The sequence below is a fragment of the Aspergillus nomiae genome (assembly GCF_001204775.2).
Source record: "Aspergillus nomiae NRRL 13137 chromosome Unknown contig00098, whole genome shotgun sequence".
NCBI classification, from domain to species: Eukaryota; Fungi; Ascomycota; class Eurotiomycetes; order Eurotiales; family Aspergillaceae; genus Aspergillus; species Aspergillus nomiae.
In genome coordinates, this window is record NW_015378153.1 from 1 (window position 1) to 20,057 (window position 20,057).

The following is a 20,057-nucleotide window of genomic DNA, read 5'->3' on the forward strand; positions in this document are numbered from 1 at the left end:
GTGGCAATCCCCCTACTAGCGGCACTCCTCCCACTGGCAATACAGCTTGCGAGGAAGGTGACAGTACCTGTACCCCTCCCACTGGCGGTAACCCTCCTACTGGAAGCACTCCTCCTACTGGCGGCAATCCTCCCACTGGTGGCAACCCTCCCACTGGCGGTATGCCTCCGGCTGGCGGCAATCCCCCTGCTGGCGGTAACCCTCCAACCGATGGAAACACTTCTGGCCACAAGACGGGAACACACAACGGAGGCAATACCTCTTCTAGCTCCTCTAGCTCTTCCAGCTCTTCTTCCTCGAGCAGCTCTTCGTCTTCTACTACTGGCGGAAGTCCCGACTGCGCCGCATGTGAAGCTCCCCCTCCCGAGGACTGTGAAGAGTACTAAGCGGGCTTCTTCCTGGATAGGTGACGGTGCCAAAGTTGAGAACAAACTTCTTTCCAGAATGTCCTGTCTTTCCTTTTATCACTTCGACCCGACTGTGTTAGTCTAATCTGAACGCCTGAAATCGATCTCTGTTTGTTCAGCTTTATAATTTGTCACTCGTTTACATATAATCATTGATTCTTTCCCCCCCGTCGTTCGTTTACCACAATATGGCTACAAACAATATAATGTTCTTTCAGATAGAAGTTTAGTAGCTCTTGATATGTTTAATATATTCGCATGTTCTTTTCAAAAACAAGGTTCTGTCGTACAGAAGATCTTTCATTGGATAATTATACTTAATCAAGTGGTAGCTCAATGTCAGGGACAAAGACACCGTGCTAGCGTGGGTAAATCTATATCTGCACGCTTAGCATTGTTGGCTCTGGTTAGTAGTACCACATGTCTTGCCTTGCCTTGGAGACTGGTGCTCCGGGTAAGGTGGGGAGTCATGCAGTCTCTATATTTCCGTGCTATATTTCCGTGCTATATTTCGTATGCTATTTAATACGGTGGTTCAGCCTATCTCATCAAGCTCTCTTGAGGATCCGTATTATTGCTTTCGTATATTTATGGAGGGACACGGATGTTGTAAGCGATATATGGATCTGTATCGGGTCTAGTGAATGACTTGAACACACACAAACCCTGAGGCATAGGCTCGGGCATCTACTATAGAAATTGAGACCTCCGTCGTGCAGTTGACTACAAGTAGTTGACAGTTGTCCTAGTATTAGCGCCAGCTTGTTGTATTCCACACTCAATCACAGATTCACGGTTACGCCCTGATACTTGAAAGCTTCCATAGAATCTAACACCAATATTGTCAAGGGGCCCCGGATTAGGTAAGAATCAGAATGTAAAAAATGAAAGGCACTCTCTAAAGAACCCAAAAGCGGAGTAATGGTCGACATCTCCGGTTGTTCGGTGGAGGTGGATACAGGGTTCGGGATAAGGCACTATTCCGCTGTCTCCCGATTGAGTGGAATTTAGAGGACTCGAAGTCAATCCTCCATTAATAGACTCAAGCCCCCATGAATATGACTTGGGATTCTCTCGTCAATCCAGATTTTGCCTTCCACTGAGTTCGACATCTTCTTTCCTTTCCCTTTCCATTTCCCCGTTTCTTTTGTGCAAATCCAGCCGCGATGTCTATATCAGCTGTTGACTCCCGCATCTTTCGGAACCTCTTTGGCACAGAGGAGGTTCGTGAAATCTTTACAGATGAAGCGTATGCAAAATTCCTGGTACAGACGGAAGCAGCCCTGGCTCGGGCAGAGTCCAAAGTCAATGCTATTCCAGCAGAGGTTGGCGATGCGATCACCGCGGCTCTTGGTAACATCGAACTAGAGTACGTGGACCGTGACCCGAGATCATTGTGAAACAGTTGACCATTGACTGAAGATAATAAAATAGCTTTGAGAGGCTCTCTCGAGAGACCGAAATTGTCGGATATCCTGTTCTACCTCTGGTGATGCAGTTGGTGGAGAACACTCCTGAAGAGCTGGCGAAATACATTCATTGGGGTGCCACTACGCAGGATGTCATGGACAATGCCAGCATGCTTCAGATCAAAAGAGGCTTGGATTTGGTGAAGCGCGATCTGAACAGACTGATTGAGAGTTTGCAAGTGATGGCGCAAAAATACCGTGACACGTAAGTTGAGCATTGAGCGTGATTTAGCGATATTTGCATGCTGACTCCACTCTAGTCCAATGGCCGGCCGTACGCACTTGCAACATGCCTTGCCTTGCACCTTTGGCTACAAGTGCGCCGTTTATCTCTCTAGCATCCTGAGACACAGAGACCGGCTTTGTGAAATCGAACGTCGATGCCTCCTGGTACAGTTTGGTGGTGCAGCGGGGACTCTGGCCTCTCTGGGTAGTGATAGGAGCGGGATACTTGTGCGAGCACAGTTAGCTAAAGAGCTTGATCTGGAAGACCCGATGATCACGTGGCATGTCGCTCGTGACAATATTGCAGAGGTTCTCAACTTTCTGGCACTGGTAGGTGGTACCCTGGGGAAGATTGCTTTGGACATCATCGTCATGTCGTCCAATGAGCTAGACGAGGTGGCAGAGCCTTTCGTGCCACATCGCGGCGCCTCCTCAACCATGCCGCAGAAGCGGAACCCCATCTCCAGCGAGATCATTCTCGCTACAAGCAAGCTTCTCCGAGCCAATGCATCCTTGGGGTTGGATGCTATGGTTGTCGACTTTGAACGTGCGTCTGGGCCGTGGCATTTGGAGTGGGTGGCAATCCCGGAGTCCTTTACATACGCAGTTGGCGCTTTGCATCAGACCACTTTTGCTTTATCAGGACTGTGCGTGAAAGAAGACTCCATGGAGAAGAATCTCCACTCCACAAGGGGGTTGATTGTCGGGGAGGCCGTAATGATGGGGCTGGCACCGTTCGTTGGCCGACAACGAGCACACGACGTGGTCTATGAGGCTTGCAAGTCAGCGATTGAACATGATCGAGTGTTGTTAGACGTGCTTAAGGAAAATAAAGAGGTATCAGAGCATTTGAATGAGACCAAGCTGGCCCAATTGTGCGATCCATTGAATTATCTCGGGTCCGGTCAGCTCATGGTTGATGATGTTCTGAGAAGAGTCGCTGAGGGAAGGCGAGGCTGAAGGCGATGTAAGCAGAGGTAGTTAAATACAATAAAACTAGGCTATGTATATCAATCTCTCCTGTACGAGCATGATGACAATGTAGATGTCGCTAGTAACAAGGTGCGAAGAATGGCATCTCGACATGGTACGGGAATCGCCATGGGTTCGATATCCCAGGAGATACCCGTATGGTATGCAGATACCATAGTGTATAGATTTTATCTCGGGTAACCTTCGCACTACTTTCGAATAACGATGTGCCGAGACGTATCGTCTATCAAAACTGCCCTTGTTGTCGTGATGAGAAGGGTTAGGGCATTATTCCACCCCCAACGACGATATGCCTTCGGATTAGGGCTTAATCCCGACCCCAGAATGTCTGTACCCCGGATCAGCTGATTTCCCCACAACCCCAGACATGAGGCATATAACAAAGTGCAGCATATGGTATAAAAGAGGTATGAATATCGAATCGACCCAGAAGAAGGCAGTTTACCCCCGGGCACACTTTCTGATTCTACCTTATTCGGCTCTGTCCAATACTTGCTTGAAACATGGGATCACCATCATTCATGGGCCTTCGTGGAAGCGCTCTTACCTTAGCACAACTTCTTCTGGTTGTTTGTCCTGCTTTCATTCTATTCGGATACAATCAATCCAACCTTGGTGGATTGGTTTCGGTGACGGATTTCACGAATCACTTCCCTCGGATCGATACTGTTCACACTGAAGGAGAACAGAAGAGTTCAAATGCCACCATACAGGGCGTTGTGGTGGCCACCTTTACATTGGGGGCGATGATTGGGTGCCTTTCTTGTTCATATACCAGCGACAGGTTTGGACGTCGTATCGTGATATTCGCAGGGGCCATCCTCACCATGGTTGGGGAGGTCCTCGAAGCATCTTCGTTCCAACTCGCTCAGCTCATCATCGGTCGAGTGATCCTAGGTGCTGGGGTGGGGATGTTGAGCGGTACAGTCCCTACCTGGCAGAGTGAATGCTCTAGCTCCACGAACCGCGGAAAGCACGTCGTTCTGGATGGGCTTTTCATCTCCATTGGATATGTGCTGCAGGCTTGGATCAACTTAGGATTTTACCAAATCAAAACGGGTTCAGCATCTTGGCGGCCACCGATCGCCATCCCAATCCTGTTTTCGCTTCTTTTGAGTCTTGTTATTTTAGTAATGCCAGAGTCCCCACGGTGGCTGTCTCAACAAGGTCGCATTCAGGAAGCACGAAACACCCTTGCTGCGCTCAAGGGGCTATCAGAAGATGACACGAGAATCATTGATGAATTATCCGCAATCGAACGCTCGTTGGAACAGTCCGGCCGCACTGCGGCGTCGCTTGGCGATATGCTGAAGATGGGAGAGGATCGCCTTCTCTACCGGTTTTGCTTGTGTATCTTGTTGCAGTTCTACCAACAAATGTCTGGGGGGAACTTGATTTCCGTCTATTCAACTGTCATCTTCCAGGAGGGTCTTCACATGGATTCCGAGACATCTCGAATCTTATCCGGAGGGACTTTGACGTGGAAACTCCTCTCCTGCTTTGTGGGTTTCTTTGCCATCGATCGATTTGGGCGACGTTTTGTGCTCATGGTGAGTGGCACGGGAATGGCGACTTGTATGATGGGACTCGCCCTTGCGACTTCCTTTCCACATTCGAACTTTGGTGCCCAGGTGGCTAGTGTTTTCTTCGTGTTTCTCTTCAATTTCTTCATTCCAATCGGCTTCTTGGGCGCCAATTTCCTGTACTGTACCGAGGTGGCGCCAACGAAGCTGAGAGTAGCCATGTCGAGTATTTCCACTGCTAACCATTGGCTGTGGTGCGTATCTTTCTGATTTATTGTGTTGCCGATGCTAATCATACTCTCAGGAACTTCGCTGTCACGATGATTACCCCGGTAGCGATCAACACTATCGGGTATCAGTACTACATTGTGTTTACCTGTATTGGGTTCTGCATCCCTATCTCCGTCTACTTCTTTTATCCCGAGGTGAATAAATTCTTTTCCGCTCTCGCTGGAGTGCACTACTGACGCCAAAGCAGACAATGGTCGATCGCTCGAAGAAATTGACTTGATTTTCCGGAACAGCCCGTCGGTCTTTGCAACTGTCCGGTATGCGAGGGAAAATCCTCAATTGGCACTCGAGCAAGACTGGGCACAAGAGAAGGAGGAGATCCGACACGAGGAGAAAGTGTAGCAGGTTAACGGGCATGTATTAGAGGGTACGGAAGTTGGTGTGGTAAAAGAAGACACGGCGATCATCATTTGGTAGAATCGCAGAGAGAGATGCAAATGCAAACCATCTGTATAGGCGAACGTGCCGATCATTTCCAGCCTTAGCTAGGCCCGTAGTGCTGCCTTAGGCGCGGCGATATGGATGCCTGGATTCCCCATCAAAAACTCCATGCCGGAATAGCCGCTTATCCCGCTGCCCTTATTCCATGCAATCACCACCTTCCTCAACCCCCCTCGACCAATGTCGGTGACTTGACGATCACAGTCATATTGTCACATCCTTGTCACGTCTGCTGCAAAGAATGGCCGAAAGACGGCCAGCCCAGGTTTGGTAAGTGGGGTTCCTCTGCATGCACAAGCATCCCAAGTGGGTGGAATGATGAATCCCTCTGTCTACATCCACACTAACCTTGCTTCACAATAGCGATCGGTGCCGCGTGTAAGCACACGATAGAAAAATCCAATGATATCATGGGAGATCTGACCAGACTTGCAGGAAAAGAGTCAAGTGCGATGGACGCCGGCCGAAGGTCTGTTTCTTGTTGCCTCCGTTTCCGTCTACCACGGCTCACTTGTTCATTCGTTCAAGTGTGGGAAATGTGAGAGGGCAGGTGCTGAATGCTCAGTGTCTGTCCAACTGAAACGGAGAACCACTCCACGAGGGTATACACCCTAGTTGTTATTCTTCTACATTCCTGCTAACCCGGTGATAGGTACATTGAACCCACCGAAGAACTCATCCAACAACTCACGCAAGAGCTGGAATCAGCTCGAGACCAGCTGCAACTTCTCTCAGCACGAGAAGAGGAACTCCGTGAGACTATTGTGTCGCAGAAGAAAGAGATCGAACAGTTGAAGGAGCTGGTTACCGCATCTCGCCCGGGTGGCTACACGCAGCATGGAGGAGAGAGGGCCGCTAATGGCTCTGTGGTGGCACACCTTGGACGACTGGTCTTGGGCGACGGCAACTCCGAGTTCTTTGCGGGTTCTACGACAGGGGTTCATTTTGTTCTCTCGGCCCAGCAGCTGTATCAGACTACTTTCTCTTCCCAAGAGCATTTTCCCGAATGTTTGTTTCGCCTGCACATCCTACGGCCTAACGGATTGCCCGTCGCTTTGGAACAACCTATAAGCGTGGAAAGTTGTTTGGGGGACGGCCACCTCACTTCGGGCAACATCTTTGAGTCTCTACTTAATCATCTCCGTAACGTGGGTGTTGTTGCTGTTCGCGAGGCATTTGACAAGTACCAACAATGTTGGGGAATCCTATATCCTGTGTTGTTGTCAAAACAGTTCCTTGACACTTTTGACGACACAATCAAAGATGCGTGGACCACATCGATGGAACCGCATCTCAGGGTACCATTTCTCCTCCAGGTGTATGCCTTGATAGCACTTCAGAGCATCCATAGTAGTACTGCCGCGACTGAATCAAGGCCCTTGTCTTATCACCTGGACACCATACTGAGCCACCTACTTGGCCAGATGCCTTGCCGAGGAGATATTCCTAGTCTCCAAGGCTTAATCCTTTACCTTCTCTATCTCCAGATGACATCGCAGCACTCGTTAGCAGTACGTGTCTGTGGTATGGTCGTAAGACTAGCGCAATCGCTCGGACTGCATCGACATACTAGACGATTCAAACACTCACCCGGTGAAAGTGAGTTGCGAAGACGGATATGGTGGTCTGTATATGTGCTTGACGTGTAAGAAAGGCCCTTCCAGTTTTTGATGGCGAGATTACAAGATATTCATATTGATACATTCTAGACAATCAAGCATCCTATATGGTCTACCCAGAAACATACAAGCAGCAGACACAGACACCGACCTCCCTACCAATACCGACTATGATGACATGCATAGCGATCAGCTGTCGTACCCGTTACCTGGAGAAACTACCCATATCGAGCCATTCCTCCAGTATGTTCATCTCGCACAAATCCTATCCAGGTGTCTAGAACAAATGTATACGACCACCAACCGAAGAGGTGGAGTTGCCAAGATCTTTCGACTTCAACGTGAACTTGATCTTTGGAAACAAAATGTTCAATCAAGTTTACCCAACGTCGCACGGACTGGGGAACTTATCCAGACGAGACTACATAACAGAAACAATAACAACACTGCCTACAACCCTGTCGAACACCCCGATATTATATCTCTATGGTTGTTCATCTTAGGAGAGCTAGCCACCATGCTCATCCATCGCCCTGCATTGACTTTTGGACAACAAGAACCACAATTTGCGGATAGCCTGCGGTCTTGCAAGGAAGCAACCACGCACCTCATTCTAGCATTTGAGTTAGCCTCAGAGGTGTCGTTCACACCTCACATATGGCCGTCAGGTCATCACCTTGTTCTCCAGAGCGGGCTGATGCTTCTCTATGACCGGTGGGTTCAAACCCCAACCCAGCGGCCCGGTATTTCATCAGAACCAGATACCCTCCCCCAGTTCATTCATATCGCTATCACTCTTCTATCTAAATCAGCTGCGCACTTGGACCAAAGAGTGGGTTCCGGAAGACCAAGGTCTCCCTCTACGACAGACACTATAGAATCCCTTCGACAGGCATCGTCCTATCTTCACTATCTTTGTACGCGAACACTGGACAGTCAGGGTGGCTCGTGGTCCTGGCCACCGTTCAGCCAGCACTCAATGGAAAGTCCGATTCCTCAAGCGAGACCAATAGTCACCGACATTCATTCATTAGCCGGACCTGCGCAACCAACACTATTTCCAGACTACTCTTCCTCCCTCTGGGCACCACTGTCCATCGACGAGATCAATCAAATGGAGATATTTGAGCTTACCGACCCGCTGTTGATTCCTTGGGAGAATTAACGGTTGGCGGTAGTATGTAGTGACTCTGTGCCGATCAAATCATCTTTGGGTTACCACTTGGAGAACGTCATGGAGATTAAATAATACTTGACTCGCTGTCTTCGGTGCAGACGTGGCTTTTCTCTCCAGCATACCTGGTATCAAGATTGTATTATCTCCAGCGTGGTATTGTTCATATAATTCAGTCTCAGTTGCACACGACTTCAAGAGCCAACACAAAGATGCATCCCATACGTGCTAGAAACCACTAGCCTTCGCCAGTAGTGTAAAGTGAAGAAGCTCTGTTGCGAGATATGCATGGAAGAGTGAAAGGCAGCAAAGAGACTGTTCTTTCCATGGAACGGAACGGGCCGAATAGGATGTTTAGTACTTTTATCTTCAAGGATCGTTGATCGCGGAATTCTGTTCCCAGACAAGAGCAGCATTAAATGGTGGGTCGTGGGCTAAGGTACGTGTTTGCCAACCTCGGACTACTAGCCAATGTAACCCTGGATATGCCGACGAGGAGCCTCTACAAGAAACCCACGAGGGTATCGTAAATGTGGGAAGTTTACCATGACATGGCTCAACAGGACGTGCGGTATTGCCAACGCAATCTATGGAGAGATCCAAAACATCACTGATCTTAAGTTGATCTTTGCCGCATGTTACAGGTGTGACAGCCAGAAACGACGATGAAGTGCTTGTCAGGGTCAGACAGACCCACGTAGTAGCGGCTGTACATCAGGGATAGTATGCCATCGGTGGAGCCAGAGTGGAAGCCTTCTACTGTGTACTCCGTATATGGGCTCCATATATCATACGGTGCTGTGGGTTTGCGCGACCAGTCACGATGGTCCAATCCGCCAACCGAATGAATTATATCCAAACGCAACGGCCAATGACTTTACACACAAGTATCGTCGAATGCCACCTGCCTGACCAGTGCTAGCTCTGTGTGGCGCTAGACCAGGGATCGACCGGGTTAAAATCCTTGAGGGTTGTAGTGCCACGTAATAGTTGCGGCACTAACAGCGCCGATTGTTTTAGCCCACCAGACCCTAGCAGCTTTCTGAGACTCGGGCAAGATTCTCGACTCCTCCAGAGTAACGTGTACATTTTCCAGTTTCGGGTAGGGTAGGTTATTTGTAGCTATGCAAAGGGTCTCTGAGCTCATATCGCAGATGGTTACCGCATCGGCTTCATTTCATACGTCTCTTCCACGATCCATTCTCGGGTCTGATGAATGATCAGCTGCCGCGAATGCTGGCTTTCATGAGATTGTCGGACGACCGTCAAATCGAGCTCTTCCTCCTCTGCCCCAAAGCTATGTGGTCCACGGCTTCGTGACGCATTCCCTGAAGCGCTCGTAGCCGATTGTTTGTAGTATGTGGTCCCTTTGCTATCCGCTACGCCTTGTCCCCAGCCGGTATTGAATGCAATAATGAACGGTTTGAGGCATGGGATCGTCGCCACCATGATGCTACAATGCAGCAACACTATTGTCATGACCAAAGAGTTCGAAACATGCAATGGAGCGTCGGGGCGGAATAGCGAGGTGTTCAGGTATCTTTGCCGGATAATGATCAGAACGATTATTCTGCCAGGGAGATACAATACGGTTAATTCAGTACTTGGCCAGAAGGGAGAAGCAACATACGAGATCCGAGTCGCAAATGCAAAAATGACCGTCGCCTTCTCTTTACGACGCATTTGGATTCCCCAAACCAACACCACACTGAGGACAATCAGGCATATCTCAATAATGACATCGAACGTACTGACTGCTTTCCAAGCAATGCCCTGTTCCCGTAAGTTGGTCCCAGTTTCGTCTGCAAATATGCCGAGGTTCCACGTACCAAGCCGAGACAATGTTCCTCACTGGACCACTGGTATTGAGCCGTGCAACTGAGTGCAATGGCTAGTATTGAGGCGATCATCCACAGCACCGTCACAACTAAAGTGGCTTTGCACGCCAGCAGATACCCCTTCTCCCGGCCTAGCCGGTGCAGGAGGAATCCAACGGAGGCTTTCGCAGCACCGTGGCCGACAAGGAATAAAATATTGGCAGCATACAGAGTCTAAAGGATTGATAATGCTATCAGCAGTGTTCGACTTCGTCGATGGATTGCAGGTCGCGTTTACTTGTGCGGCACTCTTCAGGTCGGATGCAGAGGTTTCATTTTGGGATCTGCCCAGCCCGTGGGATACTCCATGCATGATCGTTCCCACATGGGCTATTCCGAAAGCCTGCCATGTAGACACATCGTAAAACTTAGCCCACAGTTTCTGCAGAAGCAGGGACCTACTTACGCCGCCTGAGAAGACCACCAGGTCATCAATTCGAATAGGTCCGTTCATTTCTAGACGCATATAGAGACGGATTAAACAGACGATGACCATCCACGACATGAAAAGAGTCGCAACAATGACGAGCAGGCCGCTTCGATCGGTGGCCGATATCACGTACGGGGCGTATTCCCCCATGGCGACGGACTTTTTACGCGGTGGTGAAGCCTATACGATCAGAGACGGGTGAGGTGCACATTTTTCACTACTGTTAAGGGAAGACCGGACTCGTAGTAAAATTCTGACAGCTTTGGAAGTAGTCGAAAGTCCAGGGATTCGAGTCCCTCGGAATAAAAATAAGTAATAAAAGAAGAATTTGAACTGAACTAAATAAAGATCGTCGGGAGAAATCGCTCGCTGATCCACCGTTTTGCAGGGATAAAAAGCGCGGCGACCACCCAATGCACAAATAAGCAGCCTCTTAATTCGTTCATGGTCGAGGAAATACTACTTCATGTTAATCCTTGACTCTCAGAGGGGCCCAAACCAGCATACCAAACTAAGCGGAGGCGTATTTTGGGAAAGGTTAGCATCCACGGTGCAATCTATATCCCGGAGAGTAGCACTCGGCTGGCGTAGGAGATATTGCTCTAGCGTCCCAAACCCCTGTCGAGACTGAATACCCATGTTGAAACTGATTGATTTACCCTGCACTTATTCCCCTCCAACTTCCAGTTGAGCCTTTTTTTTTTTTTTTCTTTTTCTTTCTCTCTCAGACTTTTCACTCCGCTCCCTCGCTGCCAGTACTCTCAGCCTCGAGTCCGCCTCTCATTGTGAGACAACAAGCGTGGAGTAAATTCATCATGTGGAAGGATGAAGCAGTCAAGTCAGTGGGGTACATGTCAAGCCACGAAGGTGGCGTGTCCGCAAAAGGTGGAACGATGCAAGATCGCAAAGATATGTGGCGAGTGGGCAGAGATCAGGAGTTGAATGTCAGTAAAGGGGAGACAAAAGACATCACAGTATCGTTTCTGGACTGACTTACCGTAGCGGAACTTCCGCTTTCTATCAGTGCTTGGGTTTACGGCGGTTTTAATGTGCACCTGGGAGGCTGTTCTATTGTAGGTGCTGCCCCGACGCATTATCATTCTGTCGCACTGAATTGACTAACAGATGGGCAGTGGTTCGTCGTATGGCCTTACTAATGGTGGTAAAGGAGGCATGATCTACACATATCTGGGAGGGCTGGTTGGATTTAGCTTTGTGATTCTGTCCATGGCAGAGATGGCGTCTATGTCCGTACTCCCAAATTCCTTGGTCTTATCCCATGACTGACTGGCACCAGGGCACCGACATCTGGCGGGCAGTATCACTGGGTGTCGGAATTTGCTCCCCCGAGTTGCCAGTGCATCCTGAGCTATATCACCGGCTGGATCTGTGTCCTGGGATGGCATACCGGGATTGCGGGATGTTCATATACTGTGGCGAACATGATGGTGGGCGTCATCGCGATCAACTATCCAGACTCGTACACCTACCAACCCTGGCATGTCACGCTTCTGGTTATTGCAGTGGCGTTTGTAGCATTGTTGTTTAACACCCTTCTCGCGCAGAAGCTGCCGCTGATTGAAGGAATCATTCTGGTTATCCATTGTTTTGGTTTCTTTGGGATTCTTATCCCCTTGTGGGTCCTATCACCAAGGCCAGCAGCTTCAGAGGTATTCGGTTCAATCGAAGATCGCGGAGGATGGGGCTCCAATGGACTATCCTGTTTAGTTGGATTGGTTGGGCCCATTTATGCCCTGATCGGTATGTGCTTGTCAAAGCCGGTTCACCTTCAAGACCCATGCTAACGCCACATGTCCTTTGAAGGCCCTGACTCGGCTGTCCATATGTGTATGTCTTGCTTTGAACCTGCGTCCGACATAGGAACATGAGCTTGAAGTCATACTGACCCAGAGCAGCAGAGGAAATTCGTGACGCTTCCCGAGTCCTTCCCTTGGGTATGATCTGGACCTTGATTCTCAACGGTTCCACTGGCTTAGTTATGATCATCACATTTGCCTTCTGCATTGGCGACATTGATGAGGTCATGGCGTCCCAAACTGGCTTTGCATTCATCCAAGTCTTTCTCAACTCCACTGGGTCCGTCAAGGCCGCCACCGGCATGACTGTTGTGATTATGGCCATGCAATTTTGCGCTGCTATCAGTAATGTAGCCACCACGTCCCGACAGGTCTACGCCTTTGCACGAGACAAAGGACTTCCGTTCTCCGATTTCTTTGCTACGGTAGGACTAAACCCATAGCATGTTTTAGTACAACACTAACAGATCCTCAGGTTAATCCCACATTTACAGTCCCATTGAATGCGTTATGCGTGAGTCTAGTCATCGTCTCTGGACTCGCCTGCATCAACATTGGCTCTTCAGTTGCCTTCAACGCTATTATGTCGCTTGGCGTCGCCGCTCTTTTGTCTTCATATATCATCTCCATCTCATGCGTTCGGATTCGTCGCTGGCGCAAACAGCCTCTTCCCCCTGCTCGATGGAATATGGGGCGGCTCAGCCCTTACGTCGACACTGTTTCTCTGTTGGTTCTGTCGATCGTCTGGACCTTCAGTTTCTTCCCCTTGACCCGAGAGGTAGAGGCCACTACCATGAACTGGGGTGTTGTCATCTTCGTTAGCGTTATCATCTTCTCTCTGGTGTACTACTTGATCTATGCCCGAAAGGTTTACAAGGGACCGGTGGTCCGGGTAAATGCGATGGGATAGATGTACATATGCATTAGGCAAAAGCGTGTTATATCTCCCCTTTACGTCTGACACAGAGAATAATACTCAAAGCTATCCAACTGGAAGACATCGAAGTAGCAAGATACATCGTGATTCCGACCGAATCGGTCGAGATGGATAATACAGGATAGGATATGCCGTGCAGCGTTAAACTAAAACGGGATTTCATGTAGAGTCTATATAATCGTACAACTAGATCTCGCTTCAAAACTTGATTCTATTGATCGTTGATGCTAGTGGACCGCATATGTTATGTTACCGCTTCGGTCCTGTTTCGATGCTGGGGGCCGGGAATACCGAATTGGGTGTTCCGACGTTAAACGGGGTTTGTCCCAAAAGGGAAACCTACCGCTATTCTCCAACGTCGAGGCGAACAACCAAAGTGAAGAAAAATGATCGACCCTTTTTTCGCCCCAGTATTGTGCGCATCGTGCTTGATTGACCCGTTCAAGGTCCTTGGTTCAGGAGCAATCAGACAACGGGTAGCTCTTGAAGATGGCCCTTCTCGGCATTGTTCAAGAAGCTCAAGAAGCAATTCCACCCTGACGGGGTTAGCATGCACTCATCCCAAGAAATGGACATGACATACCAATGTTGAATATATTGACCGTCAGAACTCGGTACTGCAGCGGTACAAGATACAGATTCACGGTCTGCAAGGCGGGCCAGATCATCCAGTTGGTCCGGAGGGCCTCCCAATATGTCTTCTTCAGCTTCTCCTTCGGATCACCTCCTTCCATGAGGGACATGCTGGAGAGGAAAACGCCAATCATGGTCGGAGCACAAACTAGCTGGTCCGTGGCGACGCGAGCAGCGAGGGTTTTTCCCGGGGTGCCCAGATGGATGCGGTTTTGCAGAAATTGAAACCATTTGGTGGCAACCGGACCGAACACAGCTGCAACAAACTCAGCCATACGACTTTCAACACAAGCACAAGTGCGGCTCACCTCCACCGTAGAGTGCCATGCGGGCAGTACGGGTTACATCATGTTGAGCAATGCCTTTCTTCTCCACCCCTTGCTGCGCGAGACCGTCTCCCACGGCGAAGAGACACTTCGGATGCTCGTTAGCCACCGTAAACTAGGTTGGGAGACTGTAGCAGCATTACATACCGCTGTGGTTAAACTTTGGGTCAAGACGGGGCGCTGAATTAAGCTTCGTTGATACCTGCGTGCATTGCATCAGGACCAGGTAGCGTACCGAGGGGGGAAATGGCTTACCAACTGAACATTGTGCAGCAAGAGTTTGAGGGTGATTTGTCCCGAATGGAAATGTACCTGAGAGGGAAAGAAGAATGAACTCCTTGAGAAATTCACGATTGAATGTTGACAAAAACCTGCATTCCAATGACTGTGACGCAATGTCGGAATGTTCCCGATTCGGAAACCCATCCGCCACTCGCCGCCGTTGATCAACATGTCTCCACCAGCGTCGGAGTTGGACGATAGTAGTCAACGGCTGTCCTTAATGCGTGTTGGACCTGCGAATAAGGTGGCGTTGAATCATACTGTGAGGGTCTCTGGCGTGCGTATCGTCTGGAGCCAGAAAGTACATGCTGAATGAGAAAAACATCCCGTTCCACTACCTCGAAGGGCCCGGACATCGATGTTGTTTTTATATTGTTCCTCTGTGGCGAGATTTCCTGGTTGAAAGTATGGTTCTCTATGGCCCTTGCACACGATGATGTATACAGAGTATTGAACCAAGGACATTATTGTCAGCTTACTCTCGAGCCACTTCGTAGAATCTGCAGAGGTATTGCTCTGGATTGCGCTGTCAATTTCATCGAGTCGTATAACATCCCTTCCTCAAGAAAGTCTCATTCCAGTACAAGGTCCGGCAAGTGGTCAAGAACGCATACGACTGTCCGGATTGTTAAAGACTCATAAGGTCGAATGCAGCAACGGTGACGGCGGCAGCTTCCTATCTCCTGCTGGCTTTGTCACACTATGAAGCTGAAGTGCAACCGGGGGCAGCCATGCTCAATTTGCTCGACGCGTGGAGTTCCGTGCGAAAGAGTACATGCCGTGCCTCCGTCAATCCAACCAGCTCTCTCCGATCACATCCATGATGATATCTTAACCCGCTTACAGAGACTCGAAGACATCGTTCTCCGATCTCATGGGCTTGATGAAAGGAGGAGCAATCCTGCAACAAGTGTCGCGGCCGTGGCTCGTCCCTCATATATCTCCGATGGCGAGGGTGATACCAGGCGGCTGGAAGGCGTTGGCAGTCGTGGGGCCTCAATCGTGTGATTGATAGCTCTCTGTAGCATTTCTCTGGTGACTGGTGTACGATTAGAAACTATGGACGTGCGGTTGGCTACATTTCTCTGGACCTTCTTCTTGGCCACCACTGTCCTCGTTACGGATTGTGTATTGATAAACATGAAGACAACGAAGGTGTGCTGAAGTAGGCCGATGAAACATCTTCTGTCGCTGGTCGGTTTTTGAAGTCACCCATCGATATCCTCCACAATTACCATATCCAGGTCTCGCCACTAATCTCGAAAGGATGAGTGATTTGGATGGGATGTGGCAAAGCTTCATCGACCTCGGAGACTCTGATATTGTCACCAACCGGGACGATCTGTTTTCTGTCCTCGACGCTAAAACTCTGTAGCATCGAGCTATTCTACTGATTGAGAGGGTGTTTCTATCTTTTCCAATTCTACTAGTCGCGAAGATTCCTCAATAGGTCCGCTTCTGTAAGATAGCTATGATTCTCCCTTCCGTAGCAGTGAATAAACATCGCGCCCGAAAATCCTGTCAGAAGCTTGTACACAACCCCAAGATACGCCATGGCGTCCAATTCTAAGAAATCTAACAGGGTTATCTTCGTATGATATCTACTGATGCCTATCAACCATTCTTCGACGTTCGCAGATTCGCAATCGACTGCCAAGATTTACTGTGACTCATCTCGTACTTGAGCTTACAAAGACAAAGATATAATAAGAGTCTTCCTCACACATCCCACGGTCCAGCACATCCTCATATTTCTTTTGTACATCTTTGTCAGTGCAAAAAATAATCTTGCCGAGCAATCGAGCGCCCAGTGTATACCAAGACGGCGGACTCCAAACCACGGAAACACACATCAGAATTGAACTGAGCTCACGGGCAATCACCATCTCGTCAGCGGTCCTTAAGCCATGACGTTACCCATCGAACCTCAGGCCTGGACCAAAGATTCGTTTCTTGTGTCAACGGATAAAAACCTCCTCTCGGTGTCAGCCATCAACGCCGCGTTCGACAAGGATTTCATGTACTGGACGAAAAGCTACCCCGAAGATATCCTAAAGCAGATCATTGAGAGTTCCTTTTGCTTCGGAGTGTACAAAACCACGCCGAAGACTACTGGCCAGAATGGGGAATGCAACGGCATCTCAACTGATGGTCCAACCGACGCACAACAGAATGTAGAACAGATCGGATTCGCGCGGCTTATCACGGACAATGTTACATTCGCATATCTGACTGACTTGTATATCCTCCAAGATTATCAGGGTCACGGTCTTGGGGGCTGGCTAATCGATTGCGTGGATGAGGTATTGCGACCGCTGCCACACTTGAGGTGGTTTATGTTGCGGACGTCGGCGGAGAAGAGCAAGCAGGCGTACGAGAAGCGTTTGGAGATGACTGTCTTGGATACGAGCAGTGTCAGTGAGGGCGGAATCATGATGGGGAGGAAGGGGAAGGCCAATATGGCTTGATTCTTGCTGAGAATTGGCGATTGAGGTGGATCTGTCGGAAGGATTAGCCTGAGAGCGTTCAGGATGTCAATATGTGCCTCTCGGAAGAACACGCCACTAATGTATATGTCAAGGTTTATGCAGCTGCCGGGGGTAATGTACGAAATATACTTTAACACTCCTACACAATCCGTACCATACAGTTCGTAGCTGGCCGAAGAGAGCAAGTTGTCCATCCTGCGTTGAGTCAGGACTCTTCAGAGCCACTCTGACAACCGAAGTAGAGACCACACATGGTTTCACGGCGTACTTCTCCCTCTACGAGCCATTGCTAACTTCTCATCAGAATTTCCACTAACGAAAGGGCCATCTGGCGGCTTGAACCGACAATACTGCCGTCTATCTGATGAGCCGGTCCCACTGGGATCATTTCGGTAGAAATGGCCCAAGCCCAGTGGCCTCTCATCCTCGCATCAGTCGGGAATTCGCCGCCAGACATTAATTATCAATCAATTCCCTCTGTGTGCCAAGAGCTCGACAGGTCCTTCTTCTTATCAGATTGGACCATCCGGTCTCTGGAGTCTTGAAGCCTCCACCGATTCCACTCGTCTGTCTCGGAGATAATACGCAGACCCTCAGCAAAGCTCGGCCGAGATAATCATATAGAGCATAGACTCGGAGATTGAAAACATAATCTTATCCGATAATCACCACCAGGAGAAGAAATCTATAAACGACCATGCAGATCCTTGTCGCTTCGAGTGAAGTAGCCTGTGGATGAGACCGCTAAGCTGCGCAAGCTGGGGAACATGGACGCCCATCCTAATATCGATTAATTTTCTGCAGTCTTGGCGACGTCTGGACACAGGCAGTCTGCTTCGCAGATCGACGAACATGTTGCCTATCATGGCACACATGCAAAGCAAGCCTCAGCCGATGTGCCACCGTTTCATAACGCTTGATTATGCACTGTGCAGTTGCCCACTAGCTGGTTGGTCACTGAATCCACAAGCGCAGGCTTTCCGCTTGGCAGAATGCCGTCAATTCGCATAAATACCATATCCCCATCTTCCTCGCTTAAGCACTGTTCCCTCGTCAAGGAACATTCGAGCACACAGACATGCGCTGGCTTACCTCTACGGCATGGGCCCTCGCGGTGGGCTCAAGCTTGGCGACGGCCCACAAAGCGATGCACTTTGCAATGGAGCAAAACCTCGAGATGATGCCCCGTACCCATTCGGCTCGGGGACTACCAGCTCCCGGCAAAAAGGGAGTGATGCTTATGAACCGGATTGGTCCGTCGTTGTCGGAGCTGTACGTGGCCAATATCGACGGCAGCAACGAGCGGAAACTGCTGGGAAACAACTCCAGATTCGACTACCATGCCTCTTTCTCACCCGATGGACAATGGATTACCTTCACCTCGGAGCGCAATGGCGACGGGAATTCGGACCTCTACCGCTGTCGCGCGGACGGCTCCGGGCTGGAGAAGCTGGTGGCAACCTCCTCCGTCGAGGATGCAGGTGTGCTGTCGCCCGATGCCAGCAAGGTGGCATGGGTCTCCACAGCGAACGGATACACGACCAATGTCTGGGTGATGGATCTTACGACGGGCGAACAACGTAACCTCACCAACCTGGAGGGAGTCAAGGGTGACCCGACGAAACCCAATGGCTTCTTCCGCCCCAGCTGGTCACCCGATGGCGAATGGCTCGCGTTCTCCTCGGATCGCAACACGGAATGGCGTGGGCACGGGAATGGCACAGGCTGGGAGCACACACAGGAGCTGTCGGTGTATGTCATCCGGCCAGACGGAAGGGACTTTCGGAAGATCGCATCCAAGGAGGGCTGGAGTCTAGGGTCTCCCAGGTGGTCGCCAGACGGCTCGCGGATCATCTTCTACGAGATTACGACGGAAAACACATGGGACGCACATCGGCCCGAGTCGGTCGCCAGTGCCACTTCGCAGATTGTGTCCGTCGACTTTGCTACGGGACTGGATCGGATCCAGCATACGAGTGGAACGGGGGTGAAGGTCTCTCCGCAATACGTAACCGCAGACAATATTGGGTACCTGGTGAAGGGCGGATCGAACGAAGGCATCCACTACACGGCGGAGAGCTCAACTCGAGCTGTGATCAATGGGACAATGCGCTCGCCGTCCTGGTCGCCGGACGGCAAGTCCGTTGTCTATGAGAAGTCGGAGTTCGAGGCGCGTGCAATGGAGAAGAAACTCTACAGCTGGGATCCCGAGTGGGAATACCGCTTTACCGACGTGTTCCCGGATCTATCACAACAGGGTCGACTGGCGATCACACAGAAGCAACTCGGTAACTCCAGCATCGTCACCATGAGACCCGACGGAATGGATCAAAAGCTCGTCTTTGACCCACTGACCCAAAGCAACATCAGCTCCAGCGAGGTCGGCCAGGGCCTCGCCGGCGCATTCCAGCCCACCTGGTCCCCCGATGGGGAGTGGATTGCCTTTGGTATTGGGGCTTGGTTCCAATCCCGCGCGACGGGGAAGGGATACATTGCGAGAGCCAAAGCAGACGGATCATATTATGAGATCCTCACCAACGGTACAATCAATGCGGGATTCCCTAGCTACTCGTTGGATGGGCGGTACTTGGTCTACCGCGTATGGGGTGCGGAGTTTGGGCTTCGTATCATGGATGTGACCGATAAGAGTGTTCGCGTTTTGACTACCACCCGGGACAACCTTCCATTCTACTCGCCTGATGGGCAGCAAATCGTCTTCACACGTCGGACGAGCTACACCAACTTTGACGTGTGCACTATACGTCCGGATGGGTCGGACCTGAAGGTGCTCACATCGAGCGGAGCCAACGATGCCCATGCGACATGGACAGCGGACGGCCGCATTCTGTATGCAAGCGGCATGTATGGCTTCCGGGATGAAGCCGCCATTTATGACAACACCTTCCAGCCGTACGGTCAGATATTCGTCATGAATGCAGACGGCTCGAATAAGACTATCCTCACCGACAGTATCTGGGAGGATTCGATGGCGCTGTACCTACCCAACGAGGTGCTTGAGTAGAGCAGTTGCGGTATCGCTGTCACAGGATAAGAGGTCTTTTAGACGGACTATACAACAGGTAGTACCACCGGTAGCGACATCGAAGGGGTTGAAAGAATGAAC

At 50.1% G+C, this 20,057-nt stretch overlaps 7 protein-coding genes across 7 annotated transcripts; 5 read left to right on the top strand and 2 right to left on the bottom strand.

The window, feature by feature from the left end:
- Positions 1-1,573: 1,573 nt before the first annotated feature.
- Positions 1,574-3,061, top strand: ANOM_005352 (class-II fumarase/aspartase family protein; the record flags this gene model as incomplete). Its single annotated transcript, XM_015550609.1, has 3 exons — positions 1,574-1,776; positions 1,842-2,081; positions 2,137-3,061. 3 exons carry the CDS (start codon positions 1,574-1,576, stop codon positions 3,059-3,061), a joined length of 1,368 nt encoding a protein of 455 aa, XP_015407832.1.
- Positions 3,062-3,597: 536 nt separating this feature from the next.
- Positions 3,598-8,133, top strand: ANOM_005353 (uncharacterized protein; the record flags this gene model as incomplete). Its single annotated transcript, XM_015550610.1, has 7 exons — positions 3,598-4,871; positions 4,922-4,995; positions 5,096-5,244; positions 5,713-5,727; positions 5,785-5,951; positions 6,002-6,994; positions 7,059-8,133. 7 exons carry the CDS (start codon positions 3,598-3,600, stop codon positions 8,131-8,133), a joined length of 3,747 nt encoding a protein of 1,248 aa, XP_015407833.1.
- A 1,167-nt stretch (positions 8,134-9,300) lies between these two features.
- ANOM_005354 (uncharacterized protein) lies at positions 9,301-10,599 on the bottom strand (the record flags this gene model as incomplete). Its single annotated transcript, XM_015550611.1, has 4 exons — positions 9,301-9,712; positions 9,773-9,915; positions 9,972-10,193; positions 10,258-10,599. The coding sequence occupies 4 exons, from the start codon at positions 10,597-10,599 to the stop codon at positions 9,301-9,303; spliced, it is 1,119 nt and encodes a 372-aa protein (XP_015407843.1).
- A 665-nt stretch (positions 10,600-11,264) lies between these two features.
- ANOM_005355 (putative amino acid permease) lies at positions 11,265-13,176 on the top strand (the record flags this gene model as incomplete). Its single annotated transcript, XM_015550612.1, has 7 exons — positions 11,265-11,393; positions 11,452-11,522; positions 11,583-11,696; positions 11,747-12,210; positions 12,274-12,297; positions 12,366-12,691; positions 12,742-13,176. The coding sequence occupies 7 exons, from the start codon at positions 11,265-11,267 to the stop codon at positions 13,174-13,176; spliced, it is 1,563 nt and encodes a 520-aa protein (XP_015407844.1).
- A 492-nt stretch (positions 13,177-13,668) lies between these two features.
- On the bottom strand, positions 13,669-14,428 carry ANOM_005356 (Mpv17/PMP22 family protein; the record flags this gene model as incomplete). Its single annotated transcript, XM_015550613.1, has 5 exons — positions 13,669-13,739; positions 13,787-14,092; positions 14,145-14,250; positions 14,310-14,364; positions 14,418-14,428. The coding sequence occupies 5 exons, from the start codon at positions 14,426-14,428 to the stop codon at positions 13,669-13,671; spliced, it is 549 nt and encodes a 182-aa protein (XP_015407845.1).
- Positions 14,429-16,351: 1,923 nt separating this feature from the next.
- ANOM_005357 (GNAT family N-acetyltransferase) lies at positions 16,352-16,912 on the top strand (the record flags this gene model as incomplete). The annotated part of the gene is made up of 1 exon (XM_015550614.1): positions 16,352-16,912. One exon carries the CDS (start codon positions 16,352-16,354, stop codon positions 16,910-16,912), a length of 561 nt encoding a protein of 186 aa, XP_015407846.1.
- A 1,099-nt stretch (positions 16,913-18,011) lies between these two features.
- Positions 18,012-19,955, top strand: ANOM_005358 (TolB family protein; the record flags this gene model as incomplete). The annotated part of the gene is made up of 1 exon (XM_015550615.1): positions 18,012-19,955. The coding sequence occupies one exon, from the start codon at positions 18,012-18,014 to the stop codon at positions 19,953-19,955; it is 1,944 nt and encodes a 647-aa protein (XP_015407830.1).
- Between the last annotated feature and the right edge of the window lie 102 nt (positions 19,956-20,057).